General features: G+C 58.9%; 1 protein-coding gene across 2 annotated transcripts in view; it reads right to left on the bottom strand.

Moving 5' to 3' along the window:
* Positions 1-6,903: 6,903 nt before the first annotated feature.
* The window catches only part of AGAP3 (ArfGAP with GTPase domain, ankyrin repeat and PH domain 3), a 152,079-nt gene continuing 139,054 nt past the window's right edge, over positions 6,904-19,928 (bottom strand). Inside the window, exons 14-18 of one of the 2 annotated variants that reach the window (XM_049798295.1) lie at positions 11,210-11,364; positions 10,581-10,671; positions 10,001-10,223; positions 8,670-8,925; positions 6,904-8,384 (exon numbers count right to left, since the gene is read on the bottom strand). In XM_049798295.1, coding sequence (XP_049654252.1) covers positions 8,157-8,384; positions 8,670-8,925; positions 10,001-10,223; positions 10,581-10,671; positions 11,210-11,364 — 953 coding nt within the window. In that variant the 3' untranslated portion in view covers positions 6,904-8,156. The remainder of the gene's footprint in view (positions 8,385-8,669; positions 8,926-10,000; positions 10,224-10,580; positions 10,672-11,209; positions 11,365-19,928) is intronic. The other variant, XM_049798296.1, reaches the window with a different exon arrangement.

The following is a 19,928-nucleotide window of genomic DNA, read 5'->3' as shown; positions in this document are numbered from 1 at the left end:
GGGCTGCCTGCTCCCATGGCTGGGCTGAGGGGAAGCTAAGGGTCTTGCCCTTCCTTGGAAGGCTCAGCGTCTCCCACCAGTACCAGCTGCTGCTTCTCTTACCACACTGCTAAGGCTCTGCAGCAGTGGGCAGGGCCAGGGCCGACCGGGCACTGCTGGCACTGACACTGTGTCTCCTTGCCCCAGCCTGGAGCAGCTGCTGGGTCTCACTGCACTGGTGCAGGAGGGGGATTTCAGACTTCTTGAGAAGGGGCTTTCACATCTAGGCCAGCCAGAGTAGAACAGCCTGCTCTTGAGCGCTATTGCAGGAGAAGCTGCTTCTGAAGTCAGGGGGTATCACAAATGACTGAGCCCAAACCCAGAACCTCATGAAAATCCAGTTTTTGCACATGGGCGCAGCTGCACGCACAATCCTGAGTCAACAGTGCAGAGGACTGTGTGATTCCACCACTAACTGGGTGTCCAGCCATGAAAGCCTCTGTCGCTGGTTTGATGAACATCAGCCAGCCCGTGGGGCAAGGGAGCTCTGTGCTGTAGTAGCAACATTCGCGGCAATCCCACCAGAGGTTCCTCGACAGGGAGAAGGCTCTCTCCGAGGGTGTGGGACATGGTGCTGCTGGGATGCTAATTGCTCCGAGGTTTGAGATGGAGTTTGGGTCACACAGGGTCCAGTTAGTCGCTAGCACCCTTCCCTGGGAGACAGCGCTTGTAAGAGTGGGCAACATCCCTGACAGCCAGAGCTGACTTCGGCTTCTGGGGTGCCCTCCCTGATGCCACAGCAAGGGCTGGCCCATCTCCATGCTGCCCAGCAGGGAGTGCTCCCTCCCCATGGCCCTTCCCTCTTTGCCAGGTGCGTTCTGATAGTCTGGAGTGCGGATCCCATGCTCAGCCTGCACAGCTGAGTCCTCCTGCAGAGCCCTGTAGACTCAGAGCACTGGTGGGTGGCTCTCCCTGCCCATCGGCTGCTGGCTCTGGCTGGCCTGTGTGGGGACAGCCACAGCTCGGAGAACAGCAACATTAGGACAAAGCTGTGCTCCTGCCTGTTTTAGGTGGGTGCTTCTTTGCACGGCGATGTTTGTTGCAGGTCCTGAGAGAGTTCTGCAGGATCCTTTCATGACCTGGATTTCTGACCGCCTTGCTGGGGCAGCGGAGCACAGCTGGCTTCCTGCAGCCACAGCAGGACGGCTTCTGCCTCTGTCCCCTGCACCACCGACCTGGAAAGGAGAAAGTGTCCTCAGGAACTGCCTGGCGAGGTGTTGCTCACCGCATCCCCAGTGTGGGCTTGGCCTGCTCAGGTAGCAACATCTGCTGGCATTCACTCTGGATCAGGGGAGGTAAATGTCCTCTGGCAGCTGACCCCGGCTGCCTTGTCCTCAGGGGAGCTGGCGGTTCCCTTCATGCAGTGGTAGAGCTGCCTGCACCTGAGAGCCACAGCTCAGGTAGTCCCTGCTTCTCCCTCTTTGGGTCTGGGCTGGTCTGAGGCAGAAACTGTTAACTTATCTATGCTGCTTGGCTGCAGAAGGTGATAAGATGCCATTTGCAGGAATTGCAATAGCTCCTGCACATGAACTGATGCACGTACATAGGCCAGCTGGGGGGGGACGGGGAGGGCAGAGGGAGGCGGGATAAAGCAATTGTGCACCTATAAGCAGTGGTCTGTCACTATAAATGTGTCCACATGAGGGGTCTGTGCCACTGCTACCTAGCACGGCACAGCAGTCCAAGATTAAGCACAGCACTCGGAAAAATGTCCACAGATCCAGGCTTGGGGCTGTGACATTGAAAGGAGTTAAATTTTATTTTAGGGTCCCAGAACCCCCTTATTCTCACTTGGCATTTCTAGCTGACGCTGTGGTTTGATATGTCCTGCACCAGTGACAGCATCTGTTTATTGTGCTCTTAACCCATCTCCCCCCCCCCCCCCCCCCCCCCCCGTGCACACCATTGCCAACCTGAACTCTGTGTGCAAAGCAACCTCCACTCTGCACACTTGTTCATCGACTGCCTGTAGACTGGATTGGAGAACTGGAGCTTTCAGCTTCTTAGAAGTTATTTGGGTTTTGGCTTTTTTTTGTTGTTGAGTTAGATCAGTCCCAGAGCCAGTACACAACGCAGCCTGCAAACTGTCGCATTAATGTACCTGCAAGTGCTGCAGAGAGGTGCAGCTCAGGCTGGTGCTGATGGAGGTGAGAGACTCGCTGCTGTCACCGGGGGTGTTGGAGAGAGCTGCAGAATAGCACAGTGCTCCTTGCGCTGTGCAGAACAGAGCTCCCCTGTGAACCTCATGCATTGCAATGAGCCTGATGCCTCCTGCACAGCACTGAGCAAAGCACTGCAACACACCAGTGAATGTGCGGAATGGCACTGCCCACACTGCACAAAGTGGCTGCAGCACCTCCCCAAATAGAAAAGCTGCTGGGGCAGAGGGTGCAGCATGCCCACAAGCTGGGCTATAGGTGCTGCATCATTTAGACTCGGGTGGGTGGGAGGAGAGCAACAATAAAAAACTGGGCATTAAAGAGACCCTGGCATGACAGAGCCATGCAGGGAAGGGACCTTGAGAGGTCTCTGGTCCAACACCTGCTCAAATCTGGTCCCGTTAGATCAATACGCTGAGGAACTTGTCCAGCTGACTTCACGAATCTCCAAGGATTGCGATCCCACGTCTTCAGGCCCCTGTTCCAGTGTCTGACCACCTTCCTATTATTTTTTTTCCCTTACAGCTATATGGAATTTCCCATGTACCACCTTCTGCCTGTTGTCTTGTGTCCTGGAGTAGGAACTGGTGGGGGGAGGCACTCTTATGTGGATATCCAAACGTGTATGGTGTATGTGCATGTGTATGCTTGCACATGCATACACAGAGTAAAAGGTAGATACAGACATATGTATATACATGGACATGCATTTATTTATACATATGTTTATACATATATATACACACGTGTACAAACAAAACTTATTTTGCCCTCTTGAAGACAGTTTCATCATTTACAAGGGAATTCTCTCTACCCAGACCTGCCCACGCATTTACCTGGACAACGGTTCTTAAAGAACTAGGAAAGGAGTAGTGATTGCATCCCATGGGGTGTTTATTCACTCAGTGGTCCCCTCTCAGGAAAAGGTTTTCAGTGCAACAAAGCTAGTTCATAGCATTCTCTAACAATGGGCTTGTATGAAGATTTGATGGCCACAACATGGTGCTGGTGCCACTGTTGTTCATTCAACCTCTCCAGGACTTGCTCGGATGCTTAGCTGCTCACATGGATACTAGGGGCTCACAGAGGAGTTCCCCAGGAGGTCATGCTGGGCTTTTTTTTTCCAAAGCTAGTGTGCAGCAGTGGCTGCGACGGGCCCTCTGGTTCCAGTACAAGCAGACTTGAGGCAGGGCAGAGGAATGCTGTGCTGTGGGGGAGTCTGTGCTGCTGGGGGTTGCCTTTAGGGAGCAGCTCACTGTACTCCTGGCCTTGGTCAGAAGTACCACGTGATGACCAGAAGTCATCACTGCAGGAATCCTGCAATGCAATGAACCTATATCCTGGTGGGGATAAATTGGTTCTAACTGCACATGGGCAGGAGACAAATAATCTCCCTTCCCACTGGCCTGGCACCTGGGAAGGGTCATGAGGTCCCCCCAACCACCTCCAATTCCTTTACAGCCAGCTCCACAGCAGCACACAGAGTTTAGGGTGCAGCTGCAGAGGGGATTCAGCAGCTAGTCTGGTCATGATGACCTCAACAGCGGCATGCAAACTCCCGGTGGGTGTATTTATCTTCAGTGTCAAAGGAAAATGAGCCAAGACCTGAAAGAAGTTATCAAGGGCATGCTGGAATTGGGGTTTAGGAGGAGAGAGAGACTGTATCCACACTCTGCTGTGCTGCTGCTCACTCAGGTGCTGGGCAAGCTATGAAGCACTTCACAAGACCGCAGTCCTTGATGATCCCTTGCTAGCCAGGACTGCTGAAACCCTTCCCAAACAGGGGCTCCCACTCACCTGCCTATGCTGGCCCTTTCACAGCCTACCAGCTTGTGCCAGTGTCCTCAGGTGCCAGGCTGACGCATCCTGCAGAGGGCTTTGCGAGGATCTGTGCTGTGGACTTCTGCACCTACAGGCAGGCCAGATGATACCGAGACATGAATGGGCATAGGGTGCAGGTGCTGTAGTGGGAGCATATTGGTGCTGTATCTTGGTAAGCACAGGCCAAGGGAGCTGGGACATTGTGTCACACCTCTGCCCACTCTTTCAAAGAGGCAGGGCTGATTGGGAATGGAAAAGTGCAGACTGATAGCATGATCTCTGCTCTGGCCATCTCTTTTAAAAGCACCTCTGCGTGGTCCCAGCTGCCTCAGTGCTGGGTAGTACTGCCCCATGCCATAGCTGCTGCCCACCTATGTCCCCCCCTGCCAGGAGGCTGTGCCAGCTCAGCTAGGGCTGTGAGAGGGCCCATGGGGCTTTGCAAGTTGTGCCCCGTGGGGCTTGTCCTGGCCTGGTCTGCTGTGCCCAGGCTCTCTGGGAAGTGTTGTAGACCTGTGGCATGGCCAGTTTCCATGGCCTGGGGGTTGCACACCCTGGATGTGCTTATGGCATGAGTCTGCATCCCTTACTCCTGCCCTGCAGCACCCACTGCTTCAGCTGAGTGGTGCTGGCTGGCTGTGGCAGGGTCCTTATGGTGCTGCCAAGGAGCTGGTGTGGTCATTGCTGCTGCTAGGGGCTGCATCATGCAGGGACAGCCCCCCCTGTGCTGCTGCCTTGGCACACTCTTGTGGCGTGCAGAGCAGAGTGGAGGGTCCGCCTGTGCCCTCCCTGACACCAGCCTGAACATGGACACAGCAACTCCTGCCCCTAAACATGGACACAGCAGCTTCTGCCTCAGCCTGTCCTGGTCTGGGACCGTGTGAAGCCATGCGGGCCACCTTGGTGCTGAGCTGTGCTCCAACGGTGGGATAAAGCTGGGCTGGGGCAAGGCAGGGCAGGGCCGGAGTGCTGCTGCTGAGGCCTGGCCCCACTGCCAGATGAGGACATGCTATTTTTCTTAACAGGGACACTGCTGTTCAGCGTGGACCCCTTCCTGCTGGGGATGGGAACGGTGTGCCACAGCCCGGAGGCTGCCCGTGCCCAGCACAGGCCCTTGCACTGGGGCAGCACACTGGTATGGGGTGGCTGGCAGTGCATCCTCCCTTAAGGAAACCAGGGCCACTGTTGTTGTGCCAGCAGCCCACGACGGCCTTGCCTGCCCGCTCATGAGCTGGAGAAAAGGGCTTTTGTCTTGGCTCTTCGGGACCATGTCAGAGCCCGCGGGGAAGCTGCTGGCACTCTCTTCCCCTGGGTGCAAGCACAGGGGCAGCAGCCCCCGGACCCTCCCTGAGCACCCATTTGCAAGATGCGGGCACAGCCGGGCACTGGGTCTGTCTCCAAAGGGCTGTGCGCTGGCAGTGGTGCCACCACCAGCAGGACCTGGCCAGGGCTGTGGGTGCCCCGAGGGGGGCTGCAGACCCCCACGGGCACCAAGTGGCCCAGGAGGGGCTGCTCAGGGCCGTGTGGCCCCAGGGCTGTCCTCCTGCGGCTCCTATTGGCACGGCCACCGCTCCCAGCCCCGACCCTGAAGGCAGAGTGCGGCGTGGGTGAGGGGTTTGCCTGGAGCCCCTGGCCTGGGGCTGGCTCTGGCGCGGGGTGCAGGCTGTGCCGCTGGCCAGGGGCACCCCGGCGGGTCAGGGCAGGGCTGGGATGGGAAGGGAGGCGCCGGGGCTGGGCCGGGCGGGATCCCGTGCGGGAGATGATGTATGGGCAGATGTATCAGATCGCACAAGATAAACAAGCAGTGAATTTCATCAGGGCCCATCATGGCTTTAATTTGGCTGCCTAATGAGTCAGATCCAGCCGCGCAGATAAAAGTTGTCAGAGCCGCAGCCCTAATGAATTTCTTGCCACTTGTAATCAAGGCAGCTTGTCTGAGGGGGATGATTAATGGGCCCCAGAGGAGCTGCCGTCCCTCGGCTTCCATTCCCACTAATGCAGTCGCCAGGAAATTAACCAAACCCAGCACCGGGCTGGGGCCGGGGCCGGTGCAGGGGCACCGATGTGCGCTGCGAGGGAGAGCGGGCACTGGGAACAGGCACAGGCACAGGCAGGGATGGCTGGGACCAGGACTGGGACCGGGATGGTGACCACGGCACTGTCACACACAGCCGGCACACACAGAGAGTTAAGGGGCTGGCGGAGGGGCCACCACCAGTGAGGCAGCCCTCTGCCATGGGAAGGGCACAGGGAGGAGGCAATGGGGGTCTGGAGGGGACTGCTGAGGGTGACCTGTGGCAGGTGGGGTGCCCGGGCAGGGGGGGAGTGGGGTGTTTTAATGCCGCCTTTCCGTACAGCACTGCCATGCAGGCTTGGGGAACCAGACCTGTGCCCAGTCCCAGGCACTGGAGCCCTGAACTGTCGCTTGTGGTATGGCTTTGGGTGCAGCCAGAGAAGCGGCAGTGCTGGGGCCTTGCTCTGCCAAAAGCTGGGAGAAGCATGCGGGGTCAGGGATGATAAGCCTGAGACCCACGGCTTCCTTCACTGCTTGGGGGGCTGTCTGCGCTTTGGGACTAGATGACCTCCAGGCTTCTGCAGTCATCTTCTTGCCATAGCAAACCACGCAGGCTCCTTGCTTGCAGAGACAGCCCCACCATTCCCTGCCCATCTCTGCCTTCCCCCCCAGCTTCAAAGTCACTGTATTGTGTACAGGGACCAGCTGTGCATCTCCCCCAGCACTTCTGACCTGGTATGTCCCCTGCCCAGCACACACCTCTGCTGTGCCCATCTCTGATCTTGCCAGAGCCATGCAACCCTCTGGGGCCACGTCCCTGCATTGTCCCACAGAGCCCAGGGCTGACACATCTCCCCTTCCCATCCCGGCACTCTGCCATGTCCACCAAGGGGCCCAGTTCAGCACAGGACTGCTGTTACCAACTCCCGAGCTGGAGGAGAACGAGCTGAACATTTGTCAGTCTGGGATGGAAATGCACCAGACCTCACGGAGCAGGCAAGCAGCAGACCGGAGGGTGCACTGGAGGCCCAAAAGGCAGCAGACAGAAAACGGCCTGGCAGGAGGTGGGTTGCTTTATTGGCCTTTTATCTCCTTGGCTGCAGATAACACACACAGGGCAACTCATGGCAAAGAAACAGTATATACAGAGTGTCCATATAAATATTTCCAATGTACATTTTATACACAAGAGACAGAGACGTTCCACAGCAGCGTCCAAAGCCTTGGGGTTCCAGCGCTCAGCTGCAGGCTTGGCCCAAAACCAATGGGAGACACTCATCTCCTCTCTCCTCTTGCTCAGCCAGAGACCAGCCCCGCCTGGGCATCAGTGGGAGCCAGCGGGGATGCTCTGATGGAGACACTGTGTATGGCTTTGGGGCTTGAACCTGGAAGGACAGTGACTCTACAGACAGACAGACACAGCTGGGGATCCCAGGGTGACCATCCTCTTCCCCCTCTAGGTCACCAGGGAGGCTGGAGAGGCCATCAAGGGGCTGCATGGGAGAGTTGCTCCCTTTGCTTCAGCACGTGGGGAGTGGTACCAGCGAGCGCATCCCTTCCTGCACCAGCGAGAAGCAGAGAGGAGCACAGGGGTGCAGTGGAGAAACATGCACCTCCTGCTGCCCCCCCACTGCACCAGGGGTGCACAGCAAGGCTGACATGGGAGGGAAGGCAGGAGGGAGGTGCCCAAACTGTCCTACTGTTTGGGAGAGCGGGTGCAGCAATCACCCTCCCCAGTACCAGCTGTGCAGGGGAGGGCCACACACCTGAACTGCCTCCAGCCCCTGTATTATCTACATGTGTGTGTGATGGGGGGCACAGAGAAACTGCCTCTCCTCCCCCTGTACCGGTCGTGAGAACGGGGTGTGCTGGAGCCCCTCTGCAAGCTGACAGTGCCAGGTCTGCACAGTCCCCCGCCCCAGCAGCATGGGCAGAGTCCACAGGAACTGGTGCAGAGGAGCAGGCTGCTGGCTCCCCAGCCTCCTCCCGGCCGCAACGGGGGTCCCAATGGGGGAGCGATCGCGGTGGGCAGCCCGGCTGCACTGCTCTCGGACCTGCTCCTGTGGTCCTGGTCCCCTGGCAGAGCTGGAAGGCGGCTGTGGGGTGAGCGGAGGGCCCGTGAGGAGCTAGACAGCACTGGGGCTGGAGCTGAGCTCAGCTGGCACCACGGTGCAGGCATTGTTGTTGGCGTTGGTGTTGCGGCGGGACAGGCTGGGGGTCAGTGTGGTGACGGCACTGTCGCTGGGGCATCCGTGCTGCAGCAGGATGTCGATGCACTCCTGGCTGCCGGCTCGCCGGGCGTAGGCCAGGGGGGTCAGGCCCCGAGCGTCCCGGCTCTTCACATCCACCCCGTACTGTGCAGGAGAGAAAGCAGCCAGTCAGTGGCACCCAGATGCCAAATAACCCATGGGCATGGGGGTGGCAGCGCAGCAAGAGCACCGGCAGAGGCAGAGGGGCTCTATGGCACTGGGGTGGGCAGGGAGAGGGAGATGGCAGGGTGGGCAGGGCAGTGCCAGTGGGCATGTGAGGGAATCCATGGGAGGAGGATGGACGAGGGGTGTCCCGAGAGGCACGGCAGTGGGGAAGCACGGGGATAGGGCCAGAAACGCTGTGGTGGAGGCTGCGAGGTCCTGTCTTACCCAGATGAGCAGCTGCGTGAAGACTACGTTGGCCATGGCGCAGGAGAGATGCAGTGCCGTGCGCCCATCTCCATCACCGTAGGTCTCATTCACTTCTTCCTTGGTGCCATGGGCCAGGAGCGTCACCACGAGGCGCAGGTCATCCTCTACCACAGCCCGCAGCAGCTGCTGGCCCAGCGGGATGTCCGACTGGGGCAGCGGAGCCAGGAAGAGCTTCTGCTCGTACTTGGCCCGGATCCAGCGCTCCTTCTCCTCCCTGCCAGATGGGACACTGTCACAGGTGGGTCAACCTGCCTGGGCTCCACGTGCAAAGGGACAGGCACACCAGCACCCCGTGTTAGCAGTGAGCGTTTGTCACACACAGGCATGCCTCGCATAGCCCCGCTGCAGGCACCTTCCCTGCTGTGCCCCCCCTGCACGTGGCTGTCACTGGGGCTCTGTCACACCGCTCTGGACAGATGACTGAGACACACTTGTCCCACTGCACCTCCTTATAGCTCCCTACGTACACTGTGCACTTATGTCCATGCATGTACAGCAGCAGCATCCCACACCCAGACCCCACACCTGTCACTGTGCAAAGGAACACCCACACCTCTATGCTAGTGCCCCTACACGCTCTCCTGTGCGCCCACTGTGTGGGGACCGACTCTGTCCCGTGCTTGTGTGTGGGCCATGGCCAGCGGCAAGAAAAGGTTAGCTGCTGCACATGACAGCCCAGTGCCACGGGAGGCACGTTATCACTGCTGCCGTCTCGCCTGGTGCAAACAAAGGCTGCGGCAGCGTCCGTCCCGCCTGGGGCTGCGGGGCTGGGCAGATCGATGTGTGCCGTGCCGCTGCTATCTGCTGCCATTCTATCCATCTGCATCTGGCGGGCGGCCATCAATGCCCTGCGCGGAGCATGCTCACTCCTGCCGCCCCCTGACCCGCTCTTATCCGTTGATAAGCTGCAGAATGGGCTCTTGTTGGGATGAGTGACAGGAGAGTCGCTCCGATAGGGACAGACAAGGGCCTGAAAGGGACGCACCCTTGAGACCAGCACAACGCTGCCAAGCCATCTCTGTTAACCCCTTCTGCTTTGCAGCCAGCCACAGCTCCAGCAGTCACCGCATGGCCATGGCTGGCTATGAAGCCCTGCTAGCCCACCAGGACGGTGGGAGAGGGCCTCCACGGCCCAGAGAGCAGGCAGGACCCCGAACACTGGAGTACCTCGAGGATTCCTGCCCACCTCTCTGTTTGACTGGATGGCTGCTCCCAACCTCCTGCGGTGCCCTTAAGCCTCCTGGTGTGGTCGTTTGAGCAGCATATCTGCAGTTCCCAATCTCCCTTACCGGCTGCTGTCAGGGGTGGGCTTGGGGTAGCCTTCCACTGCTCCTTCCCAGACAGCGTTGGCCAGGGCATTGCCGATGGCTGTCATGACCATGAGAAGCTCGCTAGGCCAGTCGTCCAGGTCCAAGGAGCGCACGCGGGACAGGTGGGTGCCCAGGTTGCGATGGATCCCAGAGCACTCAATGCACATGAGGGAGCCCAGGTTCAGACTTGCCCAGTCCGGGTCTGAGGGCAGCAACATCAGTGGGGGAGAGTTAAATACCAGCATGCACTCACCAGCCTGTCTCCTATGATCCAGGAGACACGTATTTGCAGCCACCTGCCCAGCGGATCCCTTCTGAGCCCAGTGCCCCAGCAGCACAGAGAGGCAAGGCCCCCAGGCTGGTGAGTAAGGGGCCACAGACCAGCGTGGCAGGTGGGTCAGTAGCCCATGCCTGAAGAATGGGCCCACTGCAGGAGAGGACGAGACAGCCCCACGGTGTACGTCTCTCTGGGGTAAGAGAGGAGGTGGCTGGGATGGAGTCCCTCTCCCCTCCCTGGGTGAGCAGCCCCACCTCCCAGTTTCTCCCCACTGTTTCTTACTTGGTGCGTCGCAGTCCACACAGAAGCTGTTCCCACGTGCGGTGCGGACGGCCTGCATGGCCTGCGCATCGCTCTGGCTGCCCAGCCGAGCCTGAAACAAAATGCACGGGAACCCCATTTACTCAAGGCCAACCGCCCTGCCACGTGTCCTCTCATCACCAGCCCAAGAGCCTGTCGGGTAGCTGCCAGCACCTCGCTTCAGCAGGCACCCCGCAGGCGCTGCTGCAGGAGTGGTGTCCAGCGCGGGGGCTCAGAGGACGGGGTCTGGAGGGAACATCGATTCCTAGCCCGCTGTGTGTCAGAGGAGCAGGGGATGGTGGGCTGGAAGGGGGAGCGAAAAGGCAGAGCTGTCCAAGGAGGGAGCGGACAGCGGAGGATCCAGCCCTGGCGGGATGCAGAGAGCTCCGTGGGGCCGGAGCCAGGCTCGGGAGATGACAGGGAGCTCAGAGAAGTGACAGGACACCTGAGGTGGAGCACAGTCCCAGAGATGGGATTCAAACCTGACTGGGAGCAGAGAGATCAGGACAGGATCCAGCCCGGACAGACAGGGAAGCCTGGACAGGGATGGATACAGCAAAGCAGGTGGCAGAGAGGAGGGAACAAAGCAGAACTCGGCCAAGGCCTCTTACCTTATTTTTGCTGCTCTCACAGCCCTGCAGGCTGGCCAGGATCTGGCTTTCAATGGCCTGGACCCAAAGCTCTCGCTCTTCTGACGTTGAGGCCTCAAAGAGCCACGTCTGGCCCGTCAGGGACACGATAATGAACTCAAATGGCTCATCTGGTTCTGGAAAAGAAAGGTGTGCCATGACATGGGTCAGGGAATGAGGGGGTCTGCCAGCCTCGCAGGGCGTGAGCAGACAGACAGATCCCTCCGGGCCACTGCTGTGCCCGTGCACGGGCAGGATCGCCTGCAGCAGTGGCCCCCGGGGGGACTGGGACAGGGAAGTGCAGGCGGAGAGTGCCTGCAGGGAGGAACCAGAGCTCTGCGCCAGGCCATCACTCCTGCTGCTTGCACAGCTCCCTGCGTGCCAGCTCTACTAGCGTGGGCTTGCTTTTCCTGCTGCACACGAACACCTGCAGCCTCGTTCCCCCATCATCCCGGGCCAGGAAACCCAGGAGGGTGTAGCATTGGACTCCTGGAAGCTGTCTGTGCCCTGCTCTCCATGCCCTCTATGTCCCACCTTGGAAAAAGCTGCTGACCTCTTGAGCAGTGAAATCAGCTCCTCCGCAGAGGTGCTGCCCCCCCAAACAGCCCCATCACCCCCAAGAGCCCACGGAGTGCTTGGTGCCTGCTGATGAGCGGCTTTAGCGGGACAGGGCCCTGCACACTGAATCAGGAGATGCAAGGAGGGTCCATGCAGTGGGCTCAAAGGCAGCTCTTCACAGACCTGTGCATTGAGAAGGGGCATCATCGCCAGCTGAGGAGCGCAGCAGGGCAGGGATCCTGCTCGGGAAGCCCTCAGTGCCTGGGTGCTCCACGGACCCACACAACAGGGCACAGCCGCTGTTTTCCCATAAAGAGGCATTAAGTCAGAGAGACCCAGGCGGGAGCCATGGAGAGGCAAGAGTGATGCCATTCTCAGCTCTGGCACCTCTCAGTGCCCTGCTGGGCAGATGGCCTCTGGCTCCCAAACTGGGGAAGCTGGTGGCCACGGGGGTCCCTGGAAGTCGGCCAAGCAGAGCTGCTTCCATGAGGTGTGTGGACGGCAGTGGGCAGCAGGGGCACGTGCAGGGCAAAGTGCCCGGGAGGGCACAGCCAGGCAACCTGCTCCTCAGCCTCTCCTCTGTGCAGCACCGGCATCTGCGCCCCGCAAGCAACTCCAGAAGATACAGCCTCAATATTAAAGCACTTCTCTGGCCGTGAAACACGTGGGGAAAAATTCCTGACTTTCCATCTTCAGGGAAGACAGTTTTTGTGAGCCCCAAGGGTTGCTCAGACCACCAGGCACTTACAGGCTGGGTACAAATGTAAGTGTTAGCATCCCTACAAATGCAGGCTGCCTGGTAGGTTTCCAGGGAGGGTGTCAGAGCACGGGCACCTCTGCGCTGGGTGGCAGAGCCAGGAGCAGAGAGATGGGGGACAGTGAAAATGTGTGAAAGCACCTCAGGCCCCCTGGGCCTAAGGAAACAGCCCCAAAACAACCAAGAGACTGCTGAAAACCAAGGCTTAAAATGTGGTCTCCCCTGCTGGCTACTGCTCCGATTGCTGTAATGCCCCCCTGAGTCTGGGCTGCCAGATCTGGGCTCTGCCCTGCCAGCCCTTGCCACGGGCTGCACCGAGCGGGTGCATGGGCCTCAGCTTTACATGGGGTGCCCTACATGTCTCATCTTTGCACCCGAGCACCACCAGCATTTACCTTTTATTGCCAACTTCAGTAGTTAGTGCAGTAAATGACTTAACTAAGCGGGGCCTGAATGGAATGACTAATAAACGTTATGTCACAGCACACGCTTCAGCTCATAGCAAAATGATTTGTAATTACCTAATTAGCGTTATGCAAATAACACCCTCATCTCCATAATGTGCCTTCCCAGCTCTCTATTAAAAGCAGGGAGTCAACTGCACAGCTCCAGAGACAGCAAGGAGGCCAAGGGGACCAGCCTGGTTCCACAGCAAGGCAGAGCTGTGCTGGCCTCCAGCCTGGCGGGGTCTGTGCCCGCTGGGGCAGACACGGGGAGGCGAGCGGAGGGGGTCTGGTGGGGGTTCTTTCTTCTGCCCAACTTCCCCTGCAAGCTGCGGCCAGAAGAGTCTCTTACTGTAGAAGGAAGCAGCAAGAGGGCAATGACTGAGGAACTTGCTGCAGCCCGCAGCACCCCAGCAGAGCTAATGAATGGGTGCAGAGACCACCAGCCAGGTCCCACCAAGGGCATGGTCAACCTCAGCTGCTGCTGGGCTGCCTGGCACTGGCTGAGCAAGACCGTGTCAAAAAACACTCTCAGAAAATGGGTGCAGCCATGGGAAGTCTCCTTGAGGAAAGACAGCTTCGACGGGGGTGGCGGGAGAGCACAGCCCTTCCTTTCTTGTAAGTGCTCTCTCCAGGCTCTCGTTTCCTTCGCAGGCACCGCCACCTGCATTAACAAGTACTGGGCACAGCACCCAACTCTTATCTCTTTCCATCATGCACAGCTGCTTACCCCAGAACAACCTGAGGGTAAAATGCTGCTTCTGCTACTGTGCCACGGTGGAGAGTGTCATGATACTCATGCAGCGGGCTCAGGATCTTGTATTTCATGGGGGCTAAAAGCATGAGTGACATTTAGTTGGAAAGAAGCCTGCCGTTTGCCATGGCTGAGACCACTCCACGGTGTGTCCTGCACAGATCCCAGCAGCAGCGATGGGGGCTTGGAGATAATTAGCGCTGATGAAATGGACTGGTGCAGGAATGCAAGGCTTGGTCTCCACACCAGCAGACCCCTGGGAGGATCAAATAATTCCAGGGAAAAAGGCTCTCCAGGTGAAGTGCCAACTGGCTTGCCTTTCCCAGATGGGAAGGGGAGGCTGTTTCACTCATTTCACCACAGAATCAGCTTGGGACTCTTCCTCTGAGGAAAGATGTCTGCAACTGCCTTTCTCCTGCTGGGAAGGAGAAACTCTGGGGCATCAGGAGGAGGACAAGACTGCAAGGTGCTGGCAGCCAGTCACGCTGCTGGACTCCCCTCCTCTCTGCGATGCACTTGCCTAACCAGGACATCAAGGTTGCCCAGCACTTCGCCCTTTCCTCCAGCTCTCAGCCACAGAAGAGACCCCACAGTCCCTGCTCTGGGGAGCTCCCTGCAGGCAACATGCCTCCTACCCTAAGGATATTTGCTGTGGAGGCTCCAAGGACACCAAATCCCAGCTCAAAAAGAAGATTCTTGGAAAATATACAGCTGGTAGCTTCTGGGAGAAGAAATTGGTAACCAGACAACAGCCAGGCTAAAGCCACTGTCCCCTCGCCTAGCTGGCACCATCCTCTTTGTGAGCACTGCCAGACCCTGGACATGGGCAGGGAGCACCCAACCACTGATGGGAGCCAGCAGTCAGGCGACGCAGGAACCTACTACCACCGCACTCAGCGGGACCTGCCCAGCCCCTGCTCAGCTCCAGCCCACCCGTGAGCAAGCAGCTGCTGCCACCTCTTCCACCATCCCAACCTGTGACTGGGATCTGCAGTCCAGGGACTCGAGTGCTCCAGCTGTTCTGAGACAGTTCCTTCTCCCTCTGCAGGAGGCTGCAAGAGAGCAGGGATCAAGCCCTGAGAGCTGCAGAACCGATTGCTGCCCAAGGCGAAGCATTAATAGACAGGAAGGAAAGAGTGGCTTTTTTTCCTGGGGGGCAGTGACTGCCCAGGTGCTTGAGGGAGCATTTGCAGTTCCCAGATCTTGGATCAGGCCACGCCGTTGGAGGAGCGACCAACAAAGCCACTCCTGGGGCACCCCAATATATCAGAATGGGCCCTATTCTCCTTAAATCTCTCCCACCCTCGGTCTGAGCCACCTGTGGCAGCTGTCAGTGTGTTGCAAAGCCCGCTTGGACCTGGCAAGTACTGGATGCACTTCAAGTGCTCCCTGCTGCTGAGCTGCTTCTGCTGCCACTGAAACAGCAGCAAGCAGGTCGGCACAGCCCCTGGGACATGGGATTTCTGCCATGGGCTCACATGACTCCACCCTCCTTGTTCCTTTCTCTCGCTTGCTCAGTACCTCCCCACCAAACACGCAGGCAGGAATCCCAGCCCAAGCGTTCCTGAGCCAGTGTGCTTCCCAGCAGAGACAAGGCAGCGAACGCCAGCCCTGCAGTGCCTGCCTGCCCCAAGGCTCCCACACAGGGCTCGCTGGTGCTCCTCTGAGGTGTCTCTGCCTCAGGTGCTGTGCTGGGGCGGGGGGAACTGTATATCTCCCAGTCCTCTGCTCAGGATGCTCACAGAGGAGGCGCAGGCAGCTCTGCCTGCTGGGGTCCCTGCTGGGCTGCCCACACCTGACCACGGGCAAACAGCAAGGTTTCTGGGGCTCCAACCCCCCTCAGACGGACTTTCCCAGCATCACAGCTCAGGGGCATCCTGGAGCATGGGGCTGCCCGATCCCAGCCCTGGCAGCGGTCCCAGTCAGACCAAAGCCCTAGCGCCGGCTTTGCAAGCCACAGGACCTCCATTCCCCTTCCTCCTTTGTGCCTCATGGATTCCAGCTTTACTCTGAACAAAGGGCCTGTTGCTCTCAGCAGAGCCCAGGAAGCGCTAACAAAGGACGACAGCTTTTCTTCCACACCAAGGCTTCTTTTGCAAGCAAAATCACCACCTCTCTCCCTGCAGCAACACAGGACAGCACTGCCGGGTCAGACCTCCTTGGAGGCTTGAGCATGGCATGGCTATGGCCGGAAAGCGGGCAGCTGCGGGATTGCTCACTTGGATTCGCACGCAGGGTTTGGCAGAGCTGGGAAGGGAATCGAGGACTCAGAGCAGCTTTGAACAGTGTGCAGGCCCAGCTTCTTGGACGGTCTGGGATGAGTTCTTGAGCTCCTGGGGGGGCCTGTACAAGTTGAATCAGACTTAAGCAATAGCTTCAGGGAAAGGGGCTTTCTCAGATTTTTCTGGGGAGAGGCACAGGTTTCTGATGTGGCAGGGGCATTTCTGGCCAGATGAAAGAGTAGCACAAAGTAGAGGACACAGGCAGAAGGATTTGAACTACCTCTGTTGAAGCAGAGTTGGCAGAACACCCTTCCCTGCACCACGTGCAGGGGACAGGCTCCTTTCGGGTGGCCAGAAGAGCCCCAGAGCTCACCAGCTCAGACTTATCAGGGCTAAGGTCCTGGAGGAAGCCACTCCTACAGGAGCGGGAAGCCCTTTCCAGCCGCCTCGGGGTAGAGGGGCTATCCCAGGGCCAGAAGGCAGAGCTCGTCTCCCTGGCCCTACGGCTGCCTGCAGGCGTGCTGGTGGGAGTCCATTACGCCAGCTCCATTAGAATTAGTGGGCAGTGGAAATGAACGCGCTTGTCTCTCTCTCTCTTGATGATTTTTTGATGATGTTTTAAAGACTGAGCTCCGTGAAGAGTTGCTGAGCAGAGTTCGGTGCGAGCCGGCTCTGCTAATGGGCGTTAACCCCATGACCCAGCTCCAATGCCGCCCAGCAATGAGTGCTCCAAATGAGAGCAAAATTAGCGAGGGCACTGCACAGTGGCCAGGACGGGCCAGGGCTGTGTGGCACTCAGACCTGACTAGCAACTGAGTCACCAAGCTGAGTGGGCTTGAAGACTTCTGCAGCAACTGCAGCGAGGTGATCAGCCCTTGCAGAGTTACCCTTCACCAGCCTGCTGTGCTAGAGAGGGGGGAAGCCAGCAGCCCCCACTGCCAGCAGGCCAGCCTTGCGACGAAGCATCTCCTCAGGGCCAGCAGATGAGCACCACAGGACTGGGAAGAAATGGGGGAACGGAGACATCCTCTATGCACTGCCAGGAACCAGCACAAAGTGATAGGAAGAAGGTAAAAGGGAAGAGACCCACCAAGACGCCAGGGTGGGACAGAGCTCTGCTGCCCAAAGGGGCCCAAGAGCTGAGACGCCCAGCAGACCAGTGAATCTGTCACTGTCACCTGCAGAAGCAGCAGGGGATGTTGGAGAGTAGAAGCAGCACAGAGAGGAAGGGAAGCAGTGGCATCCCGGGAGTGTTGCCCTTACGGCTCGTGCCAAGGCCCTTCTCTCTGCTCTCAGTGGGGGGAAGCACAGCTTTGAGCAGAGGTGGTACATCGGGGCGGCTAAAACCACCATAGCTTCAGCACACGGCTGGGCGCAGGGATCCGTCCTGCTCTATGAAGAGCTCAGACTACACACTGCATCAGTGCAGAAGAGGCCAGCCCAGAGACCCCACTGCAAGGATCTCAACATGGAGTCAAGGGAATGGCACTTCCCACCTCCTTCCCACGGACACCCTGCTTCTCCCTGGGGTGCGGCGTGAAACCCCAGGCCAGTGTGCCTCCCCGGGGAGCTGCAGTGGGACAGGTTGGCCACATCCCTCACACGTACGCAAGGTGCCCCCCCCACAGGGCTGGGGCAGCACTCTCAGAGCACTAGCAGCAATATGGGGCGGGATGCTCCCCTATCCCTCAAGCACCAGGACACAAACCAGCTGTGCATCATGCGGTGCGATGCTCCTCACCCAGCACGGCGGGATTGTGCTTCTCCCAGCACTCAAGACACAGGGCTGCAATTCCCTCCCCACACAGGGCACCGGACAGAGCTCCCCCACGCCAGCCCACAGGACACAGGGCAGAACTTCCCACCCCAGTGGGCTGGACAGGATGGAGCTCAACATAGGGGATGGGCGGGAGCACTTCCACACCAGCACACCAGGCAGGGAGAGCCCTCCATGCCAGCCGGCTCCCCAGCTGGCTCCTTCCCTGAGCCGATGGGATGCAGCCCCTGCCCTGCATGGAGGATGGTGTAGGATGCCTCCCCCTGCACCCCAGCAGGTCCAGGAAGGAGGAGCGGGATCCCACTCAACATCAGCAAAACGAGAAGCAGAGCTCACACTGAGCCACGCTGCGCTCTTGAAGCATAAGTCTCCTTTTTCACCTCCGCTTCCCCCCCCCTCGACTCCCAGTCACATCCAGTCTCTCCCTTCGCACTTCTCCTCCCGTCCATTCTCCCACTTTGAGCTGGTGTAGCAGAGGTGCCTCTGGATGCCCTCGCGAGTGGGTGGTCACACAGGGAAGAGGCGGGGGGGGGTGTGTAATTCCAGCATGTGGGGGCACATGGCAGGGAACCAAGGGCTGGTCCTGCCTTTGGTGCAGGGAGTCCCTGGCCCACAGCTCTGCTCTCTTGCTGCCAAGTCTGTGAAGAGTGTCCAGGAGCAGGGCCGTCTGCAGGCCCCCCAGCCTCGGGATGCTTGTTTGCAAGCTGCCACTGTACCACATCATTATGAGGTGTTTGGGATATCAACAAATTAGCAGGCGTCTGGGAAGAGAAGGATGCAGCACCATTCGTAAATGTCAGCTCGCTGCCTCCTCATTTTGCAGATCATTAAACCCAATATTCCTAACCTGTATTAGTGCAACGGGGACAGGCCCCCTCCACAGCAACAAGCCGCCAGGAGAGCCGCAGCAACATTGCTATGGAGACCCCACAGCGCCTTCTGTCCCAGTGCCCCCAGACCCCCAAGCTGAGCCGGCACGTTCCCACCACCCCACTGCCTGCTCTGTCCCCAAGGGGCACGCTGGGCCGGGGAGGGCTCTGAGCAGCGACACCGGCAGAGATGGGCAAACTCAGCTGTACAACAGAGGACACGCTGTGGGGTACCAAACGTGTGTGGGCATGTGTGGGGAAGGACAGCAAAGGCAGTTGAGCCTGCGTGTCAGGAAGAGAAGGTGCTCCTGAGGGACACTGCAGGGCACGCTGTGACGTGCAGAGGGTGTCACCACAAGGGACCAGGAGTGTTGTTTCTATGTATGGGGGGGGGGGCGGATGCCATATGGGGTGCAGCGTCTGCACACAGCGCAGTGGGGCTGGGAGGCAGCAGAAGGGCCATGCGGGGTGCATGCATGCCCTGGGGGCGGAGGGGGTCACACTGTGGGCGCAGGAGGGACCGCATGGACGGCGTGGGCTTCCTGGTGCATGTGGAGGCTTGCTGCAAGATGCACCAGCGGGGTTATGGGTCTGCACATGAGGGGCAACACGGAGCTGTACAAGGTCCCCCAAGGAACCACAGAACGAGGAGGGTGTGGAGCCGATGGAGATGGGGGACCAGCTGTGGCGTGGCGATGCCCAGGCACAGGCTGCTTTCCTCCTGCCAGGATGGAGCAGGGAGCTTGCGGGGTCTGTAATGAGCAGGAGTGACTTGTTAGCACTGAATTAAGAGCCTTGGTGGAAGGGAGCGCACGGGTGACACAAGCTGCGTGGGGCAGCAGGAGCTGAGCAATAGCAGCTGGAATCCCCAGCAATCTGGTAAGCGCAGCTCAGCCCTGCACTCCCAGCTCGCGGAGATCGGCCTCCGACAGCCCCTGACAGTTGGTATTAATCACGCACATCGCCCCAACACAACTCTTTACTGGCCATCAATTTCCCGTGGGTTTTAAAACTAAAAAACAAAGACAAAACCGCGTCGTTTGGCCGCCACTGAGAAGCACATTAAGGGGCTGTCAGCTTCTCGCCATGCACCCTGCATCACTCTTTAAGCACATGAGAAGTTCATTATCCCCGGAGCTCTGGCAGCCATGGGGATGCTGGCGTAGGGAGCGTCGCAAAGGTGCTGCTGCCATCAGATGTGCCTGGTGGCTCCCCGGGCCCTCCCGGCTGCCCGAACCGGGAGCCAGAGGTCCCGGCACAGAGGAGGTGCGGCAGCAGCAGGGGCTCTGGGCTTGTCTGTGGCAGGACGGGGCACTCCTGG

Source organism: Accipiter gentilis, chromosome 4, assembly GCF_929443795.1.
Source record: "Accipiter gentilis chromosome 4, bAccGen1.1, whole genome shotgun sequence".
Classification (NCBI taxonomy): Eukaryota; Metazoa; Chordata; class Aves; order Accipitriformes; family Accipitridae; genus Astur; species Astur gentilis.
The sequence above is the reverse complement of the archived record's forward strand: the minus strand, read 5'-3'. Positions and strand labels throughout refer to the sequence as shown.